General features: G+C 38.7%; 1 protein-coding gene across 1 annotated transcript in view; it reads right to left on the minus strand.

Moving 5' to 3' along the window:
- The window catches only part of LOC308696599 (CUGBP Elav-like family member 5), a gene marked incomplete at its 5' end in the record, with an annotated part of 179,909 nt that overhangs the window by 90,074 nt on the left and 65,054 nt on the right, over positions 1 to 24,781 (minus strand). Inside the window, one exon of the mRNA XM_081375438.1 lies at positions 4,241 to 4,289. Within this exon, the coding sequence (XP_081231564.1) occupies positions 4,241 to 4,289 (49 nt within the window). The remainder of the gene's footprint in view (positions 1 to 4,240; positions 4,290 to 24,781) is intronic.

Consider the following 24,781-nt stretch of genomic DNA (forward strand, 5'->3'; position numbering starts at 1 on the left):
GCATGTAATGAGTCTATATAATATATTAGTTTCACCTTTTAAGTTGAATTACTGAAATACATGAATTTTTGCACGATATTCAAATTTTTCAGTTTTCACCTGGAGCTTATTAATAAACAATTAAAATGTGTCCTTGCTATTTTTTTCCCTGAAACACATTTATAATCATTAGACTACTTTTGCCAGTGCTTTGCGGCAAACTTTATGCTCTTGAGCACAAGGCATATATTCCGCCCCCTAGTGGCCTAAATGAGTCTTTGAGTCTCTAAAAAAAAGTCAACAAACTGAAAAACTAAAACTTTTTTCAAAGCTTTCTTCAGGTAATATGTAATCTTGTTAAAACTGATTTCATTAATTTGGTATCAAAAAAAGTATCGTTCATGAATCGGTATCGAAGTCAAGGTATCAGTATCGCAAATTTTTGAATGATACCCAGCCCTAAAAATGAAATTTCAAATCACTAACCCCTGGTATGAGAAACTATAATAGTGATGCCCGCCCTAGCGTACACCAGTAATTAAGAGCTCACTGCATGTTCTCCACATAAGCTGCATTCAAACAAGCTTTTTTTTTTTTTTTTTTAGCTTATTCCTCATCAGACGTCCAAAGAATGAGACCTCAAATCAGGGCACAAAAGATCTCTCTAAATGGTGGCGCATCAGAGCTCAGATTTGGAGACCCATAAGCCGAGAAAGCTCTTTTGTTTGGGGCGTTAAAAGCATTTCAGTTTTTTAGACACATGCCTCTATTTTGTGCTTCGGAGTGGGCGGCAGGCGGGGGATAAACACCGTTTATGACAGAGAAGAGTGAATTTGGCTTTGTGACAGAACGCTCTCATCACAGGTTTTTGTCCATCTAAACATTACGAAATACATGGGCAGTTTCCTCTGAAAGATGGCTGTCCATGTGTAGTTTTGTGCTTTTGTATATTCACTGAATGGTGACAGGAAAGACATTTATAATGTTACAGTATATTTCTTTTTCAAATAAATGTTCTTTTCAACTCTATATTCATCAAAGAATACTGAAAAAGAAAATAGTGTATCTTAGAAGGCATAATTATAACTGTCTACCTTCTGTAACAGCCTTCATGTGCATCTGAAATCTAATTGGTTCCTGAAGAATACAGTTTCATCACATGGGTCTCAGCCAATCAGGATCCAGCTTCTCCAAAGCCTAGTGTTCAAAGTCACTATTCTTGCCTAGATTTTGTCTATTGTAATATAGCTTAAATAATAGGGTAAACAAGTTACTTATTTTTAGGTGAACTAAAATTATTTACATTTCTTGCATTATTTTAAAGATTTTTTTAGAGTTTCATCCAAACCTTCTCCACTTCTGAAATGACTTTTTTTTTTTCCTAATGATGTAATCAACGTCACATGGGAGGGGAAATATATCATGATACATAATAAATAAATAGCATCATGACCTACTTTTCAACATCCCTAAGGATAAAATCAAGTCCCACCCTACATCACTTCCCACATTCAACCACTACAGATGCAAATGCACAACGCCATGATCGTGTCAGTGAGACTGAGCTGTGTGAGCTCAGAAATGTCACATCACATTGAAAACACATCACGCTAATTCACGTAAAGTGTCATCTCCTCTCTGTTTGTGGTCATGCATTTTTACACATGCGGATACATGACACGTCCGTTTGCCTGCGACCTCTTGACAAACACACAGAGAACCTACAAAGAGAGAGACAGAGAGTGTGTGTGAGAGAGAAGGCTCTACTATTATATTGATTGCGCGTTCAAGCCCGCCTCACTCCAGCTTGTATATTTAAGAAAAGCAGGCCGAGCGTTGGGACCCCTGGGTCCGCCGTCACAGCAGCAGATCGAATGACTATTTTATTTACAGTCGTATGCTAATGCACTTGGCAGGAGCAGGACGAGGTCTGTGCACACATCTGCACTCAATAACCCAATCACTTTAACCAAAATGAATACCCATAATATTCAACAGACAGACTAACAGCAGAGAGAATGGAGCGGATACACTCAATGCGTTCAGAAACAATGCAATAATATATAATTCCATATTCAGTATTATCTTGTTTTCCAGTAAGAAATATCCTACAACATGCATTTACTTGAGAGGCAAAATTGTATAAAATATTAAGACTTGTTTTCAGAGAATATGCAGTATATATATATAAAAAAAGGTTTATTATTTTTAATATTATTAGCAAACATATTTGTATTTATTGTACTAAGCAGAATCCTGACATAATTTGCACAAATGTTTGGTTTCTATGTTTTATGGGGACATTTCATAGACATGTATATTCTGTCCCCTAACCTTCACTTTCTGCATTTTTACATTTTCCTCATGGGGACAAAATAATGTCCACAAAAGGACAAACATTTTTGGTATTGCCATCCTTGTGGACACACACACACACACACACACACACACACGTATGGGGGGATGAGTCTATTTATAAATGTCTAAAATGTTATATATGAGTCTATTAAAAATACTACTTGAAATGAATTATGTAAAAAATCATTTCAAATTTAATTGACAAAGGCTTGTTTCATCCAGAGTTTTTGAACGAATCTCTTGAATGAATGATTCAATGATACATCATTCCCATGTTAACAGTCACTGGTCACCAACTGGCATAACAATGTAATAGATACAATATTTAGTTTCAAAGGTAATTTACTGATCGCTACCGCTACAAAAGGGTTAATATCCCAGTACTTTCATTTTTTGTTTTATGTTAGCAACAAATAGCAATACTGTATAGCAGTTTCAAACATATGGCTTACAGGAGTGCTGCTCTCTCTGGATCCGCGGCAGTGCGAAAGCAGGATGAAATATTCCGGTGTGCTCGAAATTTCGGAAGATTGTGTGTGTGTTTGAATCGAGATTGCAAACTTTTAAGGTGTGTTCACACTTGTAGTTTGGTTCACTTCGTTTGTTTGATCTGGAAAAAAATATAGTCCTGATCTACTTAGCGTTCACATCGGAATTTTAACACCGAACCTAAAGGCATAGGGACACATTCACAATCTGATTGGTTGGCTATTATAACTTACTGAACATCCAAACCAATGCTGTGTTCTGGGATAAATGCACTCGTTGTGTGTGTGTAGCTGCATATGATGGTATTCTGACCAGCTGACATCATGTCCTGTTTTTGGTTTGTTTGCATGTCTTTGGTCCGTGTTGCGTTCATATATCATTCAAACCGCACCAGAGTTAGTTTTGTAGCAGATCGAGACTCTTGGTCCGCTTGTTTGGTGTCACCAGGGTTCAGATGGCAGCATTCACACTTATTCAAATGGAGCGCACTAACAGAGCAATCGCATAGGGTTTGTTTTAATCCGACCAAACATGCCAAGTGTGAACACACCCACTCTTAATGATTAATCTTGCATGCATATGGGCCTATAACCTATGTATAATTGTATGCAATATTTGTACCAGACCTCAAAAGTAACCCGGGCCCAGGGATTCCACGATCCATGTAAATATGAATGATAACGTGTTATTGAAATTTGTCCATATTTATTATATGATTCAATTCATTTAATTTTATGAAAACAAGTATCAATATCAATGTCCATATCAATAGCAAGCAATTTTGCTTCTCAAGCTAATTTAATTTGTTTTAAGATAAATGCATTTTTTGCATTGTAGATAGATCACAAAGATTCAGAATGGAGGGGTCTCGAGACACAAGGTTTGTATCGTCAGATATGTAGGCTAGCTGGAAACAACAGTAAAACATATTACAGATGCTTCCATAAACATTAATATGCTCAAAATGCAACACCTGCTTCATATGATTGGTCTATAATTGTGAAATTGTTGTTACAAAGTGCAGCAAATCAAACTATTTGCGACTTGATATAGCATCTTGCATGGTGTAAGAAACTGGGAAAAAAAAAACAGTGCAACAACCAAAGATCTTACATTTGTACATTCATTACAATTAAAACGTTAAAACGCTGCATAGTGCACATGCTTTTGTGTTCAAATTCAAATTCAGCCCACAAATGTTTCCTAAATCCTGTCCTGCGCCTGTCAATTAAAAGTGCCAAAAAATCCCATCAATGAAATAAATCTAACCAAGCACACACAACAGAGTGAGAACACTTCCAGTCAAAGCTAATATCACCGGCACACAATGAACGAAAGAGAAAGCGAGTGCGAGAGAAAGAGAAAATAAATGAGTGTGGAGCAATAAAGTGAGGTAGAAATGAAATCTCTTTACCTCCTCGACTCTCGCTGTCAGCTGGCTTCACCTGAATAGGCCGTGTCATCTGCGGGAGAGAGAGAGAGAGAGAGAGAGAAAGAAAGAAAGGTTAATGTGGAGGTGTAGGACAGAGACAGCCAGAGGAGCGCGCCGTCTCGCTCATGGATTCACAGCTGTCAGAGACACTGAAGCTCAGAAACGTCAACTCCCAGAAGCCCATGGGGCGCGAGAGACTGCAGCCACTCACACGAGTCATTTCAGCGTCAGGCTCGTATGATCGCTGCTTTGAGTTACACTCAGATGCTGCTGGTGCATGTGAGATTCGAAATCAGAAGACAAGACATTTGAGAACTTTGCATAAGTCTCCTGAGTTTCAGAAGTCAGAGATCTCAATATGAACTCAAACTTTTCTCATTAAACGACCTGGGGTGCGTTTCCCGTACAACGACGTCACTCGCTGCTTAACTACCACAGTACGATGCATCGTTGAAGAAATCAACTAGCTAGTCACGACTGTTTCCCGAAACCATACTGTCGCAAATTGGTCGTTCAACCACGCGGGTTAATGATGTCACGGGCACGGAGGTGTTGGAGTAATAACTTCTTTTAATGAATCTGTTGAGATCGAATTAACGCTAGATGTTTTGCATGGCATCTGAGGACTATTTCTAATTTTTCTCAGTTATTTTGCTCTATCCAGATTCAATCATAGAGACTCGTTCTTACGTGGTAGAGCTTTAAATTTAATTTAGACGTAAATTACATTTGTATGTATTCTAAATAAAAGACAGGTTGTACTGAATGTCAGCTTGCATATTTTGCTCAAGACAAGGATTTATTAGGTCCACATGTCAGGCAAACAAGAAACTGCTTTTAACCACAGGTGGAGAGCTGTCGTTCCAACCACACAACTTTGCGATGCTGTTTGCGAATGTTCGTTAGAACTATGTTTTCTCCTTTGTTTTCTCTCATATGTTCTTATGTTTTTTAAGAACGCGCGTCGACCGCTACCGGAAGCCAGTTATTTTCGTTTATAAAGTTTTAAATATGTATATTTTTATGACAAAACCGCACGGATTACCCTCAGAAGGCCTTCGTTTATCCCCCTGGACCCGGATGGATTACTTTTGTGAAGGATGCATGCACATTTTGGGACTTGAAGGAGTGGACCCCATAACTTGACATTATAACCACTGAAAGATCTAAGACATTTTCTAAAATAACTGAAAATGTGTTCGTCTGAAAAAAGATTGACATATGCATCTCGAACGGCTTGAGGGTGAGTAAATCATGGGTTAAATATAATTTTTGGCCGAACTATCCCTTTAAGACTGTTGACAAAAACACTTGTATTTGTAAATTAGTTTTATATGCAATTGAAATGGGGGAAAAAGTATTCAGCATATTCCGTGTAATTATTATTAATGTTGTCAGGTGGCACAACTGATATTCATTAGGTGGTGCAACCAAGTAACTTCTTGATTTAAACCAACAAATAATAGGTCAAAGTGAACAAATGGCTGAAAACTAAATTTTGAATAGTTGTTGTATTGAATGCATTTATTTGTATACTTGTATGAATATTTTTCTGTGTTTAAAATAAAATTGGATCCTAAAGATACTAAATACATGGCCACTGGAATGCATTAATTAGTTAATATTATTAAAATACACATACTTGAACTTTTTGAAGCGTCAAAGTGGTAGTCGCGTAGCTGTCAATGGAGGAACAAAAATCTCTCAGATTTCATCAAAAAGATCTTCATTTGTTTTCCACATATGAAGTCTTATGAATTTGGAACGATATAAGGGTGAGTAATTAATGACAGAATTTTCATTTTTAGGTGAGCTATGTCTTAACTATGGCCTTTGCCATACAATAATCCCACTAAGCTGATTCATGATTTCAGTTGATTTTACTTAATCAGGCAGCCATACTGGTTTGTCCATTTTCTGTCCATTTGTCCAAAAGAATTTTAAGAGAAACAAAGCTGACACTTTAAAGAAACCTAATTGCGAGTTAAACAGAGCAGCCTCTGAGCAATGAGATTTCTTCTGAGTTCAGATGAGGTCTATCCCATCTGTTTAACCCTGCTTTGTTCCATCACTCCATCTCTGCGTGCACTGTTCGCTTCTTAATTTCCATCAAAACTTTTCTCTCTTCATAGCATTTTCTCCTCATTACGGTTCTCGCTTAAAGATGGATGTTTTTGAATTCGTTAGATGCCTTTTTCCCCGAGCACAGAGGCACAAATTCATTGTGTCTTTCATGAATACGAAGCGTGTGCTGTGATGCACAGAAAGGCCCAAACACGCACATTTGCATTTGTTTAGTGTCTGATGTGAGGAGGATGACGAGCGTGTGAAGACGACAAGAGAGAAAGACAGTCTTACACATCTAATAAGTCGACACTGAGATGTTTTGTGCGGAGCAGCTTTAAAATCTGTAATCTGATAAGGGTGAGAATGAAAGCTGATCAGATCACGACAGCATTATGCATCCTGTACGTGACTCTCCCCTCGACAACAGGAAATCACAGAACCTCCTCAAAATCAAAGCCGACGGGCCATGGACCAGGAACACGGTATATTAAACCGGGCAAACAAGCAGAGAGACTGAATGACAGAAAGAGAGAAATAGAAGTATTAAACTTCAGTGCAAAACTCATCCAGCACCATTTGTGCTCCAGGCATGAATGACTTCTCAAAATCACATAGCTGGTTGAGGCGAGGTATGCTGTGAATTTACTAAGTAATGGGATTTATGCCCCAGCAACCAGTCAGAACACACTAGCAACCCCATGGCAACCACCCAAAACACCCTAGTGATGCCCTAGCAACCCGTCAGAACACATGAACAACCACACAGCAACTCCCTAGCAACCACACAGAATCTCTAGAAAACCACATAGCAATGCACTATAAAACCCTTTAGACAAACCAGTTGCAACAAGCCAGAACGCCCTAGTGATGCCCTAGCAACCACTGAGCAATGTGCTATGACCCACTTAGACCACAGTCAGAACACCTGAACAACTGCATAGAAACACCCTGGAAATCACCAAGCACTTTGGCAAACACGGCATTTTCCTCAGTATACAAAAATTTTGTTTTGCATGTACAATAAATTAATTAAAAAGTAGGCCTATTATTTAAAAAAAGCACACAAACTTACAATGAAAGAGGGGCCTGGGATGCGTATATCTAGAAACCAGAATATTACAGCAATAATATAATAATCAAGCAACCTCGAGAACACCCTAGTAATCACCTAGAACACCCACAGCAAACCGCATAGTAATGTACTATAAAACACTAAAAACACCATAGCAACCACGTGACAACCACCAAAATACCCCTAGCAACCACATAGTGATACTCTAGCAACAACACAGATCATCCTAGCGACTACATATCAACCATCCCAAACACCGTAGCAAAGATCTAGCAACCACCCAGAAAAACTAGCAACCATATATAGCAAAATGGAATTAACTACATGGACCACCCTGGAAACCACCTCAAACACATGAACAAATGCATAGCAACACCCTGTTAACCACTTCAAACACATGAACAAATATATAACAACACCCTGGGAACTACCTCAGATACATGAACAAATGCATAGCAACACCCCACATAAACAAATGCATAGCAACACCCTGGGAACCACTTGGACAAATGCATAGCAACACCCTGGGAACCACCTCAAACACATGCACAAATGTATAGCAACACTCTGGGAACCACCTCAAATACATGCACAAATAGCAACAGCCTAGTAACCACATGAACGAATCCATAGCAACACCCTGGCAACCACACAAACAAATGCATAGCAACACCCTGGGAACCACATTTTCCTCAGTAAATATAAACATGCATTTTTAATGTACAATTACTTAATTAAGTAATTAAGCAAAAATAAACAATTACAAATAAAAAGAATTTAACCTAACTTGCAAATAATAATAATTTTTTTACAACATTAGTTGAATGTAAAAGCAATAGCAATTATTGGCAAGGAAAAAAGAGGAGGGTGAGGAGAGCAGGAGCGAGCTAAAGCTGTACAGTGAAAAAAATGAAGATGTACAGAGAGACGGGTGCAGCAGGTGAGTTGTGTGGTTGCCCGTGGCGACATCGCTGTGGCAGTGGTGATGAAAGACTCTCCTGTATGGAGTTGTCACGGCGACGGCACACAGGGGGGGTGCGTGGCAACAGGAAGCAGCGGGTGAGACGGGCCACAGTCACGTCAGGAAGTCAACATCGGCGCTAATGGGGACCTATCGCTCACTTAGGAGACGAGCCGTACAGGAGCGATGCACAATAAAACCCAGCACGCCTACGCAGATCTCAAAAAGGTTTTGATTCCCACAAAAAAAAATACAAATAATTCTACATCCCAAAAACAGGATTGCTTTCGTTTCACTTACACACTCGCCAATGGGAGGTGAATTGAGAAAATTGAGGCGTTTTTCTTTTCCATTTGCAGCGCACAGCACAGGTTATGGTGTCAATGGCAGCATCATGTATTATGCAGGCTACATGTGCAAGGTCTTACTTCCCACTTCTGAAGTCGCAATTAGGAGCATTTCACATTCAAGAGCTTTGTGCATGTTACACCGCTACAATGCATGCAGTCTAGTGAATACAAAATATTTCTGAGGGTGTTTACATGACAGCGATGTAACAAAAACAGAAACGTTTTTCCTTTGCGTTTTTTTTGTAACACGGATTCATGAAAAAGTCTAAAAACGCTGTATTATGCTGCCATGCCAGTAGATGGCGATGTCACAAGAAAAGCTATGTGCCTATAGACTGAACACGTAATACGCATGCGCATGACGTCACCGTTTTCACGAATTCGCGTTTTTGTAGTTTACACAGAGACGATCGCGGTATTGATTTCAAAAGCTTGCATTTTCAGGCCCCCAAAACGCTGTTGTCGTGTAAATGAACGGCCAAAACGTATAAAAAGTTTTCCGTTTTTAATTGAAATTTATTTACCAGTGGTGCTTGTTGTTTAGGTATTAAAGCTTTACATGCACACATACGCTTATAACTAACAAAAATCAGCTTATTGATATAACCCGTTTTACCTGCAAACCAATAACCAACAATGCAACAAAACCATTTTTACTAGATAAAAAAGAAAATAAATTACTTATCACAAGTTAATAATTCATATGTCCGACTATGACTGCATTTGTTACGTGAAAATGGCTTAATGCGTTTACATGACCAGACGTCATCACTTTAATTAATTAATTATTTCCACGCCATTGATGGAATTTTCCAGCTTTCTGTGTTTTCACTGTTATACGGTAGGGGGCACTAATACACATCTTCTGAAAGAGTGCAGAATCTCCTGATCAAAACAAGAAGAAAAAAGGAGCAGAAGCAAACGATAAAAGAAATGCTTATGCATGTGCAAAGAGGCTCTGTTCTTTCTTTTGATATATTGCATGTTCAGATATTCATACAACAAAATATTCTGGGGACCTTGAAAGTTTTGTGAAAATGATCAAAACTATGGTTAAAATGCTAAGCTTCTGAAAAAAATCCTTGCAAATACACAAGGAATTTTGAAACCATTTCGATAAAGGTCTCTCTAAACCCCTCCTTTTCGAGAGCCAGCTCAGCTCTGATTGGTCAGACGGCCCAGTCTGTTGTGATTGGTCGACTGCTTACAGCAAGTGTTAGAAACCAAACACCCATTATTAAATCTGAATTTCAGCTCCGGATCTTCCTCAGCACTCTGATACACATTGATACAAACAGTAACGATGGTATTGGTTTTTCCGTATCAATTCTCATCCAAAACCGTATCAGTTCTCGTCCTTTAGAAGTGCATAAAATGGATTTGTTTTGGGAATGAGTTCCTATATGTCCATAAACATGGCGATACTATGGTATTTTTTTGTAAGAAGAGGGTTTAATAGTTGTAAACAGAAGAACATTTCAGAGAACTGCTCAATAAACCACACATTTGTCCAAAAAGAAACAGCACTGAAGACTGCAATGTCTCAACCACAGACAACAATATCACAGAACAGAATCACACAGGGGACAGATTCGAACCCCACACTGCCAGACATCTTGTCTACGATTCATATCGTTTCACAATATATATTACAGTAACATTATCTTCAATGTACAGCCTGTTACCACCAAACTGCTCCCACGTGAAGCTGCTCGACATTTTCTCAGACATGTCAGCGCTCAATTATGCTTTATGGTGCTCATTTTATAATAATAAATGTCATAAAAGTGCTGTCATAAAGACAAACGATCCACCTGTCTGCACACACACATGCTATAGTAAATACATAAATCTGGATGCATATAGTGTTTATTCTCATGCTCTACTGTACTTACAGCTGCCCTGAAGAACTGATGAGTGCAGCACATTTCTGGGCAAAAACACTGACACCACATCATTTATACAGGACTTCCACTTTATGGAATCCCTGTTTACAAATGCTTTTCCTGTGAGCGAGGGATGACACACACACACACACACACACACACACACACACACACACACACACACACACACACACACACACACACACACACACACACACACACACACACACACACACACACACACACACACACACAGTCCCCACAAAGACAAGGATTTCATATATTGCCATCTTTGCCATGCGTTTACTGTACATTTAGTATCATTACTTTAGTTTAATTTACAATGACTAATCTGAACACATTTGGGTAGAAATTCATGACAGTAAATGAACAGTCGATGAGCTTAATAGATCAAATTATTGATGACAGTGACGCAATAATCTCTTAAACCCCCGCCTTCGCTTATATAATGAGATGTAGCGCACAGACGCTCACATTAGAGCACACACACTTGGATGCGCATGTACACACTCTGGTGTAAGGATGCACAGGTGAGAGTGAGTTGCGGGTCACGGCGTGGGCCGCTCATCATCGAGGGACGTCCTGTGAGCGGTGACCCCTCACGCCTGCTAGGAAACCACTCATTTTAATGTCTCTAGAGCAGGCTGATAACCTATTAGCATTTCACTGCTGGTTACACTTTCGGAACAACACACACACTCACACACACAGGGCTGTGTTATCCAGCAGGATGCTAAAATGTAATGTGGCAGTACCATGGTACAGTGACGGAAATATCGCGGTATACTGACTTAAGTAAACCCTTATAAGCTGAATATAATCAAATAATGTATGTCCTCAATGCAATTAATCTCTCAAAAAGGTGATAAAATTTACAAAATGGTTAATTTAACTTTTGTTGTTGTTGTTAACTAGTTGCAAGTGGCCGTGTAACTAAAAATGGTCTTGCTTTCCATCAATAATTTCATCTGAAGAAAAGGTAAGCATTACTGTGACTGGGCAGCAGGTTTTCAGCTTCTATAAGCAAAGTTTATGTTGGAAAGATAATACAATACAGTACATTAACAACACAATACAGACTACTAATTCATTCTTTCAACTTTCTATTTATCAAAGAATGAATAAAAAAGAGTGGGATTTCTGAAGGATCATGTGACACTGATGTGTGCTGAATATTCAGCTTTGATCACAGGAATAAATTACATTTTAAAATATATTCAAATACAAAACAGATGAACTGCAAAAATATTTCACAATATTATGTCTTTACAGTATTTTTGATCAAATAAATGCAGACTTGGTGAGCAGTAGAGACTTCTTTAATTAAAAAAAAAAATCTGTTTTCTTCCCCCCAAATAGTATGCAGTGTGCAATGATAAACATTTCATAAAATCTTACCAAAGCATGTTTTTGAAGTATAGCATAGTGTACAAAAGACCCAAGTGGATGTTCAGTGGAGAGAATGCATTATCTTGTTATTTAGAGAGTGAAATGAAGAACGCTATGAGGAATAAACAACTCGCCATCTGTCACAAGTACACGTAACCTGAATATTTACATACACACACACGACTAAAAAATGCACTAATACAGAACTGTTTCTCCAACTCTGTCTTTGTCTAAAGAACATGATGATGTCTGTCAGTAACCCGTTCACGACTGATCCCTAAAGGAATAATCAGGCTGATCTTATAGCTGACAGACAGCATCTGTGGACTATGGTTGACCACAGACAATAAAGAGAAATGCATTTACAGTGGAAATCAAGCAGACAAGTAGACGAAGCAGAAATGTGAAGCTTGCATTTACGTTAATGGATTATTCAGTAAAAACTGTTTGTTATTTGAGCTGTAAAACCACCATGAAATCAAAATGGTCAATTCTTGTTTCTTTATGGAATATTGCTGTAATGATTTCTCCATGTACATTTTTATTATCATGTGCCTCGTAATCTTTAATCCAAATATCTTCCCCTCCCTCTTGCAGCATCTCTTCTCTTCTCTGATGAAGAGGGCGGGGCAACCTGTCACTCACACCAGATCCACCAATAGCAAACCACAACCATTCAATTAATTCCTGATGGACAAAATCAAGTTCAGTCCTATATATTTTCTTGTTCCAGAAGCCGTTTCACTCGGATATACAGTGTGTCACTCACAACAGGGAAGAAAAGACAATCGCAACTTCGAATTTAAATCATTCTTCTGCATGGATAACATGATCATGTAAAGTTTTCCATTCCTGTTATCAATTGAAGAACAAGTCAAAATGTCTTTTTTGGAAAAATACACGAGGACGAGTAAATAATGACCAGATTTTCATTTTTGGTGAACTATCGCTTTAAGCCATCCACTGCAAAGTGCTGCGTCCCCCTCACTCATCTGTCATGAATACAGCGGATCAATGCGAGGGTCTTGGCTTCAAAAGGTCAGCCATTCAATCGCACCTGCTATTGTGTGGCCACTGGTTGTAGCGCACTGCGCCGCTAAGTAGAATTAATGGACGTATTGATTGCGCTCCACACAACTCAGATTGAACAGGGTGAGAGGAGCTCTCGGTGAGCCGGCGGCCACTGAAAGACGTCCGAGACCTCAGACTCACTCAGTGAAAAGACTTTATTTAGATAACACCGCAGCACCATTGATTAAAGCCGATGGTTGGAAGCAAAGGTGAGGCTGTTGTGTGGGTTAGCGAAGGATTGAAGATTGACGCCAAAAAAAAGAGCTAATCTGAAATCATGAGGGTATGAAAGTCTTCCAGAATGGAGCACTTACTTTCAAACTGCGCTCGATCAATTTTATCAGGGACTTTTGTTCATGATTAATCATTAGAAGCAAGTTGTCGGTGTTGTATCAAATCCTGTCAAGCTGTTTGTAATGCATCATCAAAAAGCCTTAACAGTATTTCAGTGGTGCTAACTTGGAATACTGGATTCTGAATGGTCGATTATTTTTGATTAATGACCATAGAAAAACTCCTCTCAATTTCTTCATAGGGAAATTGATTTTAAACGATAACTTATAAATCTTTAAAGGCAGACATACTGTGAGCTACAAGGTTGTTAATCGATGGTATTTGCTTCTGTTGAAGCCGCCGGCCCGCATTATTTCAGCTTAGTTTTTAAAATAATCATGTTAAACAGTGGAATTCCTGGTGAAAAACTACATTACCCATGATGCTGTACAGAAAATTCCACCAATCAGAGTCGAAAAAAGGAACACATGCCAAAATAACTCTTTAGCTCCGCCCACTCCCATGAAGCACTGCGAATGACGTAATCAAGTCATTCTCTACACTCAAAATACCGAAATGTTTATATATATATATGCATATTTTGCAACAAACTTTTGTAAATGAGTAGTTTTATATTTCTCCATCGTATTTAATTTGATTATTCTGTTCGTAATGCTTCATGGGATTGTAGTTCTTTCCCTCACTAAAGCCGTTAAGTATACAGTCTTGTCTTTTTGTCTGATTTTCTAATTATTTTTTTTTTGCTTCAAATCAAAGTTTGTAGTGTTGTAATTCACTGGCTTGGTTCATGGCTCATATCTCTTTAACAAAGACTTCCCCAAAGAAAAAAATCCCTATTGGAAAAATGAATGAAAAAAATCCTTGCGGAACCAGCGCCGCTGGAAAAGGAGGCGGGCACTAATGCACTCTATTAAACTGTATAGCGGACCATTGTCCTTGGCAGCTGACTTCCTTCAAAGCTATCATGCTAGTTTCAAGTCTCTCGACGCTCTGGATTTTATCAATCCAGATAAAACAGCATGCTGGCAATGCCATACTGCACTTTAAAGTACCATTTAAATACCATGGTATTTGACTATGGTGATCATTCAGTACGATGGTGTTCCTATCTGACAGCAGCATTGCATGATGGTACTGTACCACCAGAGTATATTTGTGTTAAATATATGAATACGAATCACGTAAGCTGAAATGCTCCATTGTTCCATTAAGATTTATAGTTTTTTACACATTTAATATTTTTTTATCCATCATATGAATAAAATGTAAGGATTATTCAATTTGATGGAATTTTACTATACAACTGAAATTCATAAATCTAAAAAACAGGCTGAAATATTTTTGGGGGTGTAAGTAAGTAACTTTGGGGTCGGCAAGATTATTTAAATGTTTTTTCAAAAAAGTCTATTTTGCTTTTGGCTGAATTTATTTGCCTATTTATTTGATCAAAAAAAAAAAAAAGATAGTAAAAACAGTTATATTTTGAATTATTATTACAAATTAAAATAACTGTTTTCTGTTTGAATATATAGTAAAATGTAAGTTATTCCTGTGATCAAAGCTGTATTTTCAGCATCATTCCTCCAGTCTTCAAGGTCACATGATCCTTCAGAAATCACTCTAATATGATGATTTGCTGCTCAAGAAACACTTCTGATTACTATCAATTTTGAAAGCAGTTGCGCTGAATAATATTTTTGTGGAAACCGTAATGCATTTTTTTTCAGGATTCCGTGATAAATAGAAAGTTAAAAAGAACAGCATTTATTTGAAACTGTCATGCACTTTTGATCAATTTAATGGCTCCTTGCTGAATAAAAGAATAAATAATTACAGACCCTAAACTTGTGAATGGCGTTATACATATATAAGCACTTTGGTTTCAGGAGCTCATTATAGGTGTTAGTGACAGCACTGGACTCACAGTAATAGACAGGTGTGTGTGTATTTCCATGCTCATGTGATCTGCTGACATCAACACCAACACTAGCTGTAGGCGAGCGAGTCGCTCTCTAGATTTCTTCTTCTCTCATTCTCTGTCTCTGTGTTTCTCCCTCAAGGCTCAGCTAAAACACATCCTGCTCTGCTCCAAAATAAAATCAATACAACAGAAGCGCAAACACACACACACACACACACAAAGAGAGAAGATGACTGCATGTGACTGGAGGCAACAACAACATACTCCTCTAATCCAGGTCACACACTCCGAAGGAGAGAGTTAATGAAGAGAAAGACAGCCCATAGGAGAAATACACATAAAAGTAGTTTTTAGATTATATTATTTATTTTCTCTCATATCTCGATTGTATCTCCTAGAAAATTATAATAAAATTTTTTTTGCAGATGTTGCTCCTCAGAAAAACATCCCATTATTCACCCAAATGTGTCTCCTCTGGAGTTTCAGGATTTGCCAAGATACTACATTCTGCAATCAAAGACCTCAATATGAACTCAACAAATTGTCTCATTTTAGTTCCTTTAAGGAATTTTAAGAGAAACATCTGATACTTCAAAAGAAAAAATAATGGAAGCTATATGAAAGAGCAACATCTAAGCAATAAAATTCCTCACTCACACACACATGACAAGACTGAGGTAGAGCGAAATCAAGGCAAACTGGTGGGATTGAAGAAGGGAAGAGGAAATGAGAAGGGACGAGAGACTAGATAGTAGTTTGAGGCGAACAGCGAACGGAGGCCAGCTCCTACACAATGAAAAGTGTTTTACACCAGATTTGATATTCACACTTCTGTAAGACTCAGCACAGAGAAATGTCTACATAGCAGAATGGAGAATAGCCCGGGGAAGAGCTTCTGCTGCGCTGCAGATCTGCTTGTTTGTACTCTCACCGTGTTAATTCGCCTTTGCTCTGTGCACAGCTTCCTCCTCGGCTCGTGTGCAAGTCAAACAGGGCCGTGAATGCATGAGACATTATGAGTGTGTGTTTTAACTGTGAAAGATGGAGATGAGGAGGCGACACTGGAGGGATGGTTCACCCAAAAATTGCTATTCTGTTTTCATTTACGCACCCTCATGCTGGGCGAAACCCATGTGGATGATGGATGGATGGATGGAAAAAATGACAGACGGATGGATGGATGGATGAATGGATGGATGGATGGATGGATGGATGGATGGATGTAAAGAATGACAGACAGATGGATGGGTGGATGTATGGATGGATGGATGGAAAGAATGACAGACGGATGGATAGATAGATGGATGTATTGACAGATAAATGGATGGATGGATGGATGGATGGATGGATGGATGGATGGATGGATGGATGGATGGATGGATGGATGGATGGATGGATGGATGGATGGATGGGAGGATGGATGGATGGATGGATGGATGGATGGGTAGATAGATGGATGGATGGATGGAAAGAATGACAGACGGATGGATAGATAGATGGATGTATTGATAGATAGATAGATAGATAGATAGATAGATAGATAGATAGATAGATAGATAGATAGATAGATAGATAGATAGATAGATAGATAGATAGATAGATAGATAGATAGATAGATAGATAGATAGATAGATAGATAGATAGATAGAATAACGGATAGATGGAATAACAGATGTACCGACGGATGAATGGACGCAGTTTCCTTGGGCTTCAGTGACAGAGCGCATGCTTTGGCTTCAGGCTTATGCATATGTGTTTGCATTTAAACAGCACAGCTGTCACTGAGAATTACATCCCCTCACCGAGATATGACAGCTGTGATGTGAGAGGACGAGTCGAATCGAGAGAGAGAGAAAGAGAGGGAGAGAGACGGGTTACACTCATTTACACTCACTCCTGTTTACACCCGTGACGAGAACTAGAGCAGAACGCCTTCCCTGACATCTATCTGCTGATAATAAAAACTGATTGTTTATTAATAACCACACCTGCATTTCCTGAAAGATGTACAAGACCAATCACTATTCTGCATGCAAACAAATGTGAATATGCAAACTGCAATATCCGTATGCAAATATTACTACATATTAATGACATCACTTTCATATACATTTTGCATGCTGCACGTTCTATGTGTGAATGAGAATTGAATGAGGCATTTTCAAAATGTTACATTTAAAGCAAGACACTACAGGTGAACAGGGTCTAACTATTAGCAATCACCATACTTCCCAAGTTGAGTAATCACAGTACATTAATATAACTGTATTGTATTGCAAGATTTCTGAAATGTCAAATATGCAAACCAACTGTCTAAAAGAATAGTTCACTTAAAAATGAAACTTCTGTCATCATTTACTCTCCCTCAAGTTGTTTCAAACCTGTATGACTTTCTTTCTTCTGCTGAACACAAAAGAAGATATTCTGAAGAATTTCGGTAACCAAACAGTTGATTATAAAAATTCTTTTGAAATAAAATATCATTTTATGATCCGTTTTCCTATGGAAGTCAATGGGGTCCATCAACTGTCTGGTTACCGACATTCTTCAAAATATCTTTCTTTGTGTTCAGCAGAAGAAAGAAACTCATAAAGGTTTGGAACAACTTGAGTAAATGATGACAGAATTTTCATTTTTAAAGGGGTGGTTGATTATTATTTGACTTTTCTAACTTTAGTTAGTGTGTAGTGTTGCTGTTTGAGCATAAACAACATCTGCAAAGTTACAACGCTCAAAGTTCAGAGCAAAGGGAGATATTTGCTTTTAAAGAAATCGCTTTTTAAGGACTACAACAAACGGCTGGTAGAGACTACACGGGCTAGTGACATCACCAACCCTAAAATTTACATAACCCCGCCCCCTGAACGCGATTTATAGATTATCATGACAGAATATGCTAATCAATGACTAAAAGATAACTACACATAAGTTACATAAATTCATCAACTAACCATTCAGAAATGTCCTGTTGCTTCTACATGTTGTCACTTCTTCTTGAGTCTCTCCATCTTTCTGACTTCGGTTTGAACATAAATAGCTAAAAGTTTTTGAAATTTTCAGTGCATGTGTGTGTGAGATAAAAGGACACAAGCTGTTGAAGCTCCGCCCCCTGTGCCGGGAACAGCAGCTCATTTGCATTTAACGGGACAGACACATAAACGGTGCGTTTTTGCTCACCCTCAAAAAGTGACAACTTTAACATGCTATATAAAAATATCTGTGGGGTATTTTGAGCTAAAACTTCACATACACTCTGGGGACATCAGGGACTTATTTTACATCTTGTGAAAAGGGCATTATACCACCCCTTTAAGTGAACTATTCCTTTAAATATGCATTAATTAGATAAACCTAAACATTGGATAAAGCCAGGTGCAAAATTCTTGTTTCATTTTGCCATAGAGGTAAAGATTTTTACAGAGGAGATTTTAGATATCTCCGGTTATCACTCAAATATCTGACAAACTGGCACTGTCCCCAGATTCTCACATCTAGTGACAAACTTCTCACGCACCAGTGCTTCAGACCAAAACACAGGCACACATTACACACACACACTTCCCACTTAAATGTTACACTGATTGGTGCCAAGCTATAATGCGGCAGACGCCAAATGCCAATGACCTGCTCTTTGCACCCCTGACTTCCTGTCAGGCAGGAAACGCATCACAAATGAGTGCTGGGTGCTGGAGGGCGAGTGCATGGGTATAATTCAGCGCCACTGGCACCTGCCGCACTCAGAGTGTCTGACCAGCAGAACGAATGGGGTCATAGCACATGTGATCAGCAAACTCTCATTTATATGTAAATGATGCTAGCTCTACCTCCACACACACACACACACACACACACACACACACACACACACACACACACACACACACACACACACACACACACACACACACACACACACACACACACACACACACACACACACACACACTTCAACACCCGCTTACTCATTTTGGCTGGAATACACACACACACTTCAACACACAAAAGCCCCAAGCCCTAATGAGCTGTCTCACTACATAGTCTGCAAAGACAGATGCCTACTAAGGGTGCTAGATGCAGCGGATCAGATCTGAACCAGGGTTCAGGAGCTTTTAAAAGTCGAACTTTCTTGAAACCAAGCAAGGAAAGGTCCATCTAGCGCGAGTTTACATAGAGAATAATGGGAAAGCTGCGCAGTGCAAGGCAAAAATGCATTTTATGGAAACGGCCCTATACCGTTTCTCCTGTTTTGTTGTTGCTGGAGTATCCAAGGCACGAGCTGTAAAGGCACAGCCCTCTTCTGGAAAGGGGGCGGAGAGCAGCAGCTCATTTGCATTTAAAGAAACATACACACGTCAATATATAAATGATCTGTGGGGTATTTTGAGCTGCAACGTCACAGACAGACTTATATGGCATCTTTTATAAAGAGGCAAAATAGGTCCCCTTTAAAAACCTTGATGCCTAGATAGACGAGTTTAGAGGACAGCAAAACAAACACTAAATGACTCCCACTTTAACAACAAAGAAACAAGCAAACGGGTGAAGAAAACCTCTCAGATGAACTCATGAGGGATGTGAACTATCTGTCTAACAGGGAAAGATTGCTTGATATTCCCTGGACACATCAGAAGTGTGTTTAATCAGACACAGATCTACAGTACACTGCCGCATCTTAACAGCCCATTTATTCAGGCCCGGAATCCAGTAAACACATCCACGGATCCTTTAAAACGCGCCGAGCTCTTAATGCTGCAGATTTAAGATCAGTAAATAATGAATGCGCTATGATCTTCAAGTCCACACCATTACTGGACCGCTCTCCACTGCAGGGAAATCGTTTGTTGAAAGAGAGAGATGGATTCTCTTACTGAGAATTATGACACAGACCTGAGCATGTAAAATATGCATATGGTGTCATGTGGCTGGAACGAAGTCTATTGCAGGCAATAATGACTTCAAGCATTAGTGTCGCAGTAAAGTGAAGCAGGTAAACGTTAAGAGGCCATTCTCTGTGTTTCCCTGAAGTCCATTTATAACGTTAGTCAAGGTTTCTTGTGCCAAAAACACTTGTGATATAGATTTACATGACCACTTTCAACCCTCTATGATCCTTAAGGCAAGCCAATGTTATTTAGCACATGTCATTATAATAGAAAGTGCTTTACATTGACATAATAAAAGAACAAAACAAATATAAAGTCATACATATAAATCATATAAATATTAAAGGATCCAATAAAAATGTAAACATATTTAAAATAATTTAAGAGTTGATTGTAAATGGATTAAAACATAATAAATAACGAATTAATATGAAAAAAATTAAATCTACAGTATATATAAATGAAGGATCAAAAAAATGTAGAGGCTGTTTTGGCTACTGTAACTAAGAATTATATATAAAAATCATTAAAATACATAAAAAGTCAGGTTAATACTTTAAATATAATAAAAACATAAAATTAATGAATATGGAAACAAATTCTATTAGACATACTAATAGTAAATAATAGTAGAATTCATATTGTAGCATTTATTAATATGTAATTTATTAAGTAATTTAATAATATTTTAATTAACAATGGACATACTAAGGAAAAAGAAAAATAGTCAAACATAAAAATCTAAATCTATAAATCATAAAATAACATCTTTAAATTAACCTGACTTGTATATGTTCATTCAAAATGGATTTAAAAAGAATGAATAGTGAATATAAAAAAAATAAAAAATACATGCGATCAAGTAGATTTTAACATGCGTTTACTACCGTAGCTTTAAAAAGTCCATTTGTAAATGAACTCTGTTATGGCGTAGTTCATGCTCTCGTTCATCAGGACAGGTCAGGTTGTTGAATAATGAATAAGATGTGTAAATGTGGGTGGTCAAATGATAATGATCACATGTCTTTAAAATCAACACAGTGACATAAATGGGTGGAGCTTTGAAATCTCATGGAAAAAACATGAGCAGGTGAACCAGTCAAGTCAAGTCAAGAAGGACGAGGCATGGAAAGAAACAATTGACCCCTAAAAGACAGTGACATATAATCTTCCCCGGTGGACCATCAGGTCAACAAACACACTATCACAGCACACGACAGTTTCTGAGGGAATCAACCGGGCCGTCAGTCAGTACAGTGTCGTTACTTTCCCTTTAACGTTATAGTTATTGTCTTTGGTGTGAATGGGCCTTTAGGCTAACAAACTATTCTATTAGATAAAATAATACTTTATATTGTGATTATTATAATGCAATGAAGATTGGTGTCACTGGTCTGCAACTAAAGCTCATCATCATGATCTTCATCAGCATCATTAGTGTTGCTTTCACCTCGATATGGCAGCGCGTCTAACCTCTCACACCTATAATTACACCGTTTCAGCCAAACAATAGCCGGCTTTTTAATAAGGAGCTTATTTTCTTTATGATTCCCTAAAATTGAGGGTAAATAAACTCCCAGGACTATATCTTGCCCTGCTGACTCCATGAGCTGTGTAATTATGTTCAGGAGAAAGCGGCGGCCGCCTATTGATACAGCAGAAAAGCAGGGGAAGCATCTAGAAGTGTGGCGTTAATGAGGAGAGGGAGGGTGGATCTCCGGAGGGTTCTGCTTAACTTCCGTCCCGAGGGCAGAAACCCAACGCCGCCTGTGTGCATTTAAACCCTTTACAAATGCTGTAATCACCTGAACCAGGGGCTTTAATGGACGCTCTGCCGCTCAGATAAAACTACAGCTACCACAGACCTGACAGTGTGAAAGACAGAGAGACAAAGAGAGACGTGAGCCGTCAGGAGGAAGACTTGCACTTCAATCCTAGTGATCTGTCTACTGTCTACTAGGCCTTAAGGGTGTGTCACACTTGGCATGTTTGGTTTGATTAAAACGAACCCTGGTGCGACTGCTCTGTTAGTGCGCTTCATTGTGTGAACGCTGCCATCTGAACCCTGGTGACACCAAACAAGCTGAAAAGATGAGTCTCGGTCCGCCTCAAAACTAACTCTGGTGCGGTTCGAATGATATATGAACGCAACACGGACCAAAGACATGCAAATGAACCAAAAACAGGACATGATGTCACAAGATGCGATCCTAAAAAGGACAGATTGCTCAAGCACACATGTTTTTTCTCATCATAAGCAGTGTTTCCATTACCCTTCAAATTGCGCATATGGAAACACATCTCCTTCAATTAATAATAATGACTAGTGCAATTAATAACAAATAATAGTGGCTGAGATATAGTACACAAACCTACCAACAACCGTTGCCATGGTTTTTGGAATGATTTTCCTTATCACAAGAGGAAAAAATGAAGTTTTAGTGAATGTATCTCTATGCCGTTATGTTTGGTATCTTTAAGTTCAGTATGAAAAATGCAAATGTGGACCAGGACTGAATAAAGTTTTGTTTTTTTTGGTCCGGACCAAACGAACCAAGCAAACCAAACTATAATTGGGAACACACCCAAAGAAAACCGCTCAGTACCGTTCAAAAGTTTGGGGTCGGTACGATTTGTTTGCTTATGCTCTCAAAGGCTGCATTTATTTGATCAATGTTTGATTCCTTTCATTTGCACATGTCAGTGAAGTCCAGCTGTTATTTTATGGTTCAAAATTATGCTCATGAGTTATCCGAATGCAGCCTATAAAAGTATAGATTCAAGATATAACCATTACAAGTGAGCGAGACTTAGGGTTCACACTTGGCAGGTTTGGATTACAACAAACTCTAGTGCGATTCATTTGAATAAGTGTGAACGCTGCCATCCGTCCAAATGAACCTGTCACTCACATGAGATCGACCAATAGCAAGCCACAACCTTCCAATCATCTAAACAAGTCCCGCCCTACATTTTTCCTGGTCCAGGAACCAGTTCACTCGGATATAAGTCACAACAGGGAAGAAAAGACTAGCGCAACTTTCATTTCATGCAGTTTTTTTTTTTACTCGTTTTGAATCTACAAAAAGAAAAATTGATAGAGGTCACAGATGTTTGATGTATTTGAACTATAGGAGAGGAGGACACACACAGAGAGTGAGAGACAGATGAAGAGAGACAGGCGGAGGAGCGACAGCTCCGTGATGATCAGGCCTGAGGATCTGCTCTTCAGAAATACTTCACTAAGTCTGACCACACACACACACACACACACACACACACAGAGAGAGCTGCCATGTCTGATAACCACAGCGATGAACACATTTCACATCTGACACCTTCAAGATGGACAGACAGAGAGAGGTAAACATCACTCCTCCTCGTCCTGTTCATCTCTCCTCCATCGCTCAGATCAAGGTGGGATCAACGCAGGTGTTAAATGCAGTTTGAGAACGACAGCATCGTTCAGAAGAGCAGTCTCCTCCCCTCAGGCGCTTTAGCCAATGAGAATGTCAAACTCCTGCGCCGTTCATCAGCGCTTAGCCTGAGGTGGCCAATGACGGGAGCTTTTGATGGATGGCGTATCCATAGATTGAAATCCGGGCTGACTGACAGCTCTCATAACTCGGATCACTGAAACTGACAGATAATCGTTGATCATCTAGCGGCTCGTGGCGGTACAAACCTTCCGGATTTTTCTCATCTAGATTGACGCATTTGTATGGAAGCTTGTTTCCGCCACAGAAAAAAACATTTTAAAAAGATAACTGCGACTTTTTATCTCACAATTGCGAGCTTACGTCTCGCAATTCAGACTTTATTTCTCAGAAATGCGAGATATTAAGTCAGAATTGCGTGATATAAACTCGCAATTGCGAGAAATGGTATTTTATTTATTCAGGTCATCACAGAATTTTGCATAACATTCACCACGTATGTTACAGAGATCTCCATGAATCATCTGAAAATAATTCAATTCAAATAATCATATTTGTGTACAAAGACCTGATAAATGTTCAAAGAGAGCGGATTTACACATAAACATCTTATAAACATCTGAATATCACTCTAAACAAGGATGCAAACATTCCTAGTTGTAACAACTATGTTTCAGCAATTTAAAATCTCTTTCTTACTAACTAACTAACTAGCTAACTAACTAACTAACCTATATTCCCAGGAAAACAATCACTTTTTGGCAATGTACATGTGCAATCAGGACAGTTACTACAGTTGACATTAATAAATCGATTTTCTTCTCTTTTTTTGTTGTTGTTGCTATAGTTGACACGAAACAAGCATGGTTTTATATAAAGAGAATGAAAGTGGGGGAACCGTGAAGGATTTTTGTACCACATCAAGTCAACGAAACTGGTTGTGAAAATCGGACTGTCCTTGAATCCCTCACAGTCCGGTCGTCATTCCCATCATGTGAAACACAGCCTCTAGCTCGTCTAGCATCAGTTGTGTTGAGCTAGAGGTTTGGTGGAGGTTGATTTTCCACCAGCGTGAAGCAGAACGAGCCGAAGCCGTCGTGTACAGGCGCTGAGAGATATTTCCTGATATTGACCCTGCTGTCATGGCGTTCCTGTATCTGCAAAATAAGTG

This window comes from Scardinius erythrophthalmus (assembly GCF_964197995.2).
Source record: "Scardinius erythrophthalmus genome assembly, chromosome: 9".
NCBI lineage: Eukaryota > Metazoa > Chordata > Actinopteri > Cypriniformes > Leuciscidae > Scardinius > Scardinius erythrophthalmus.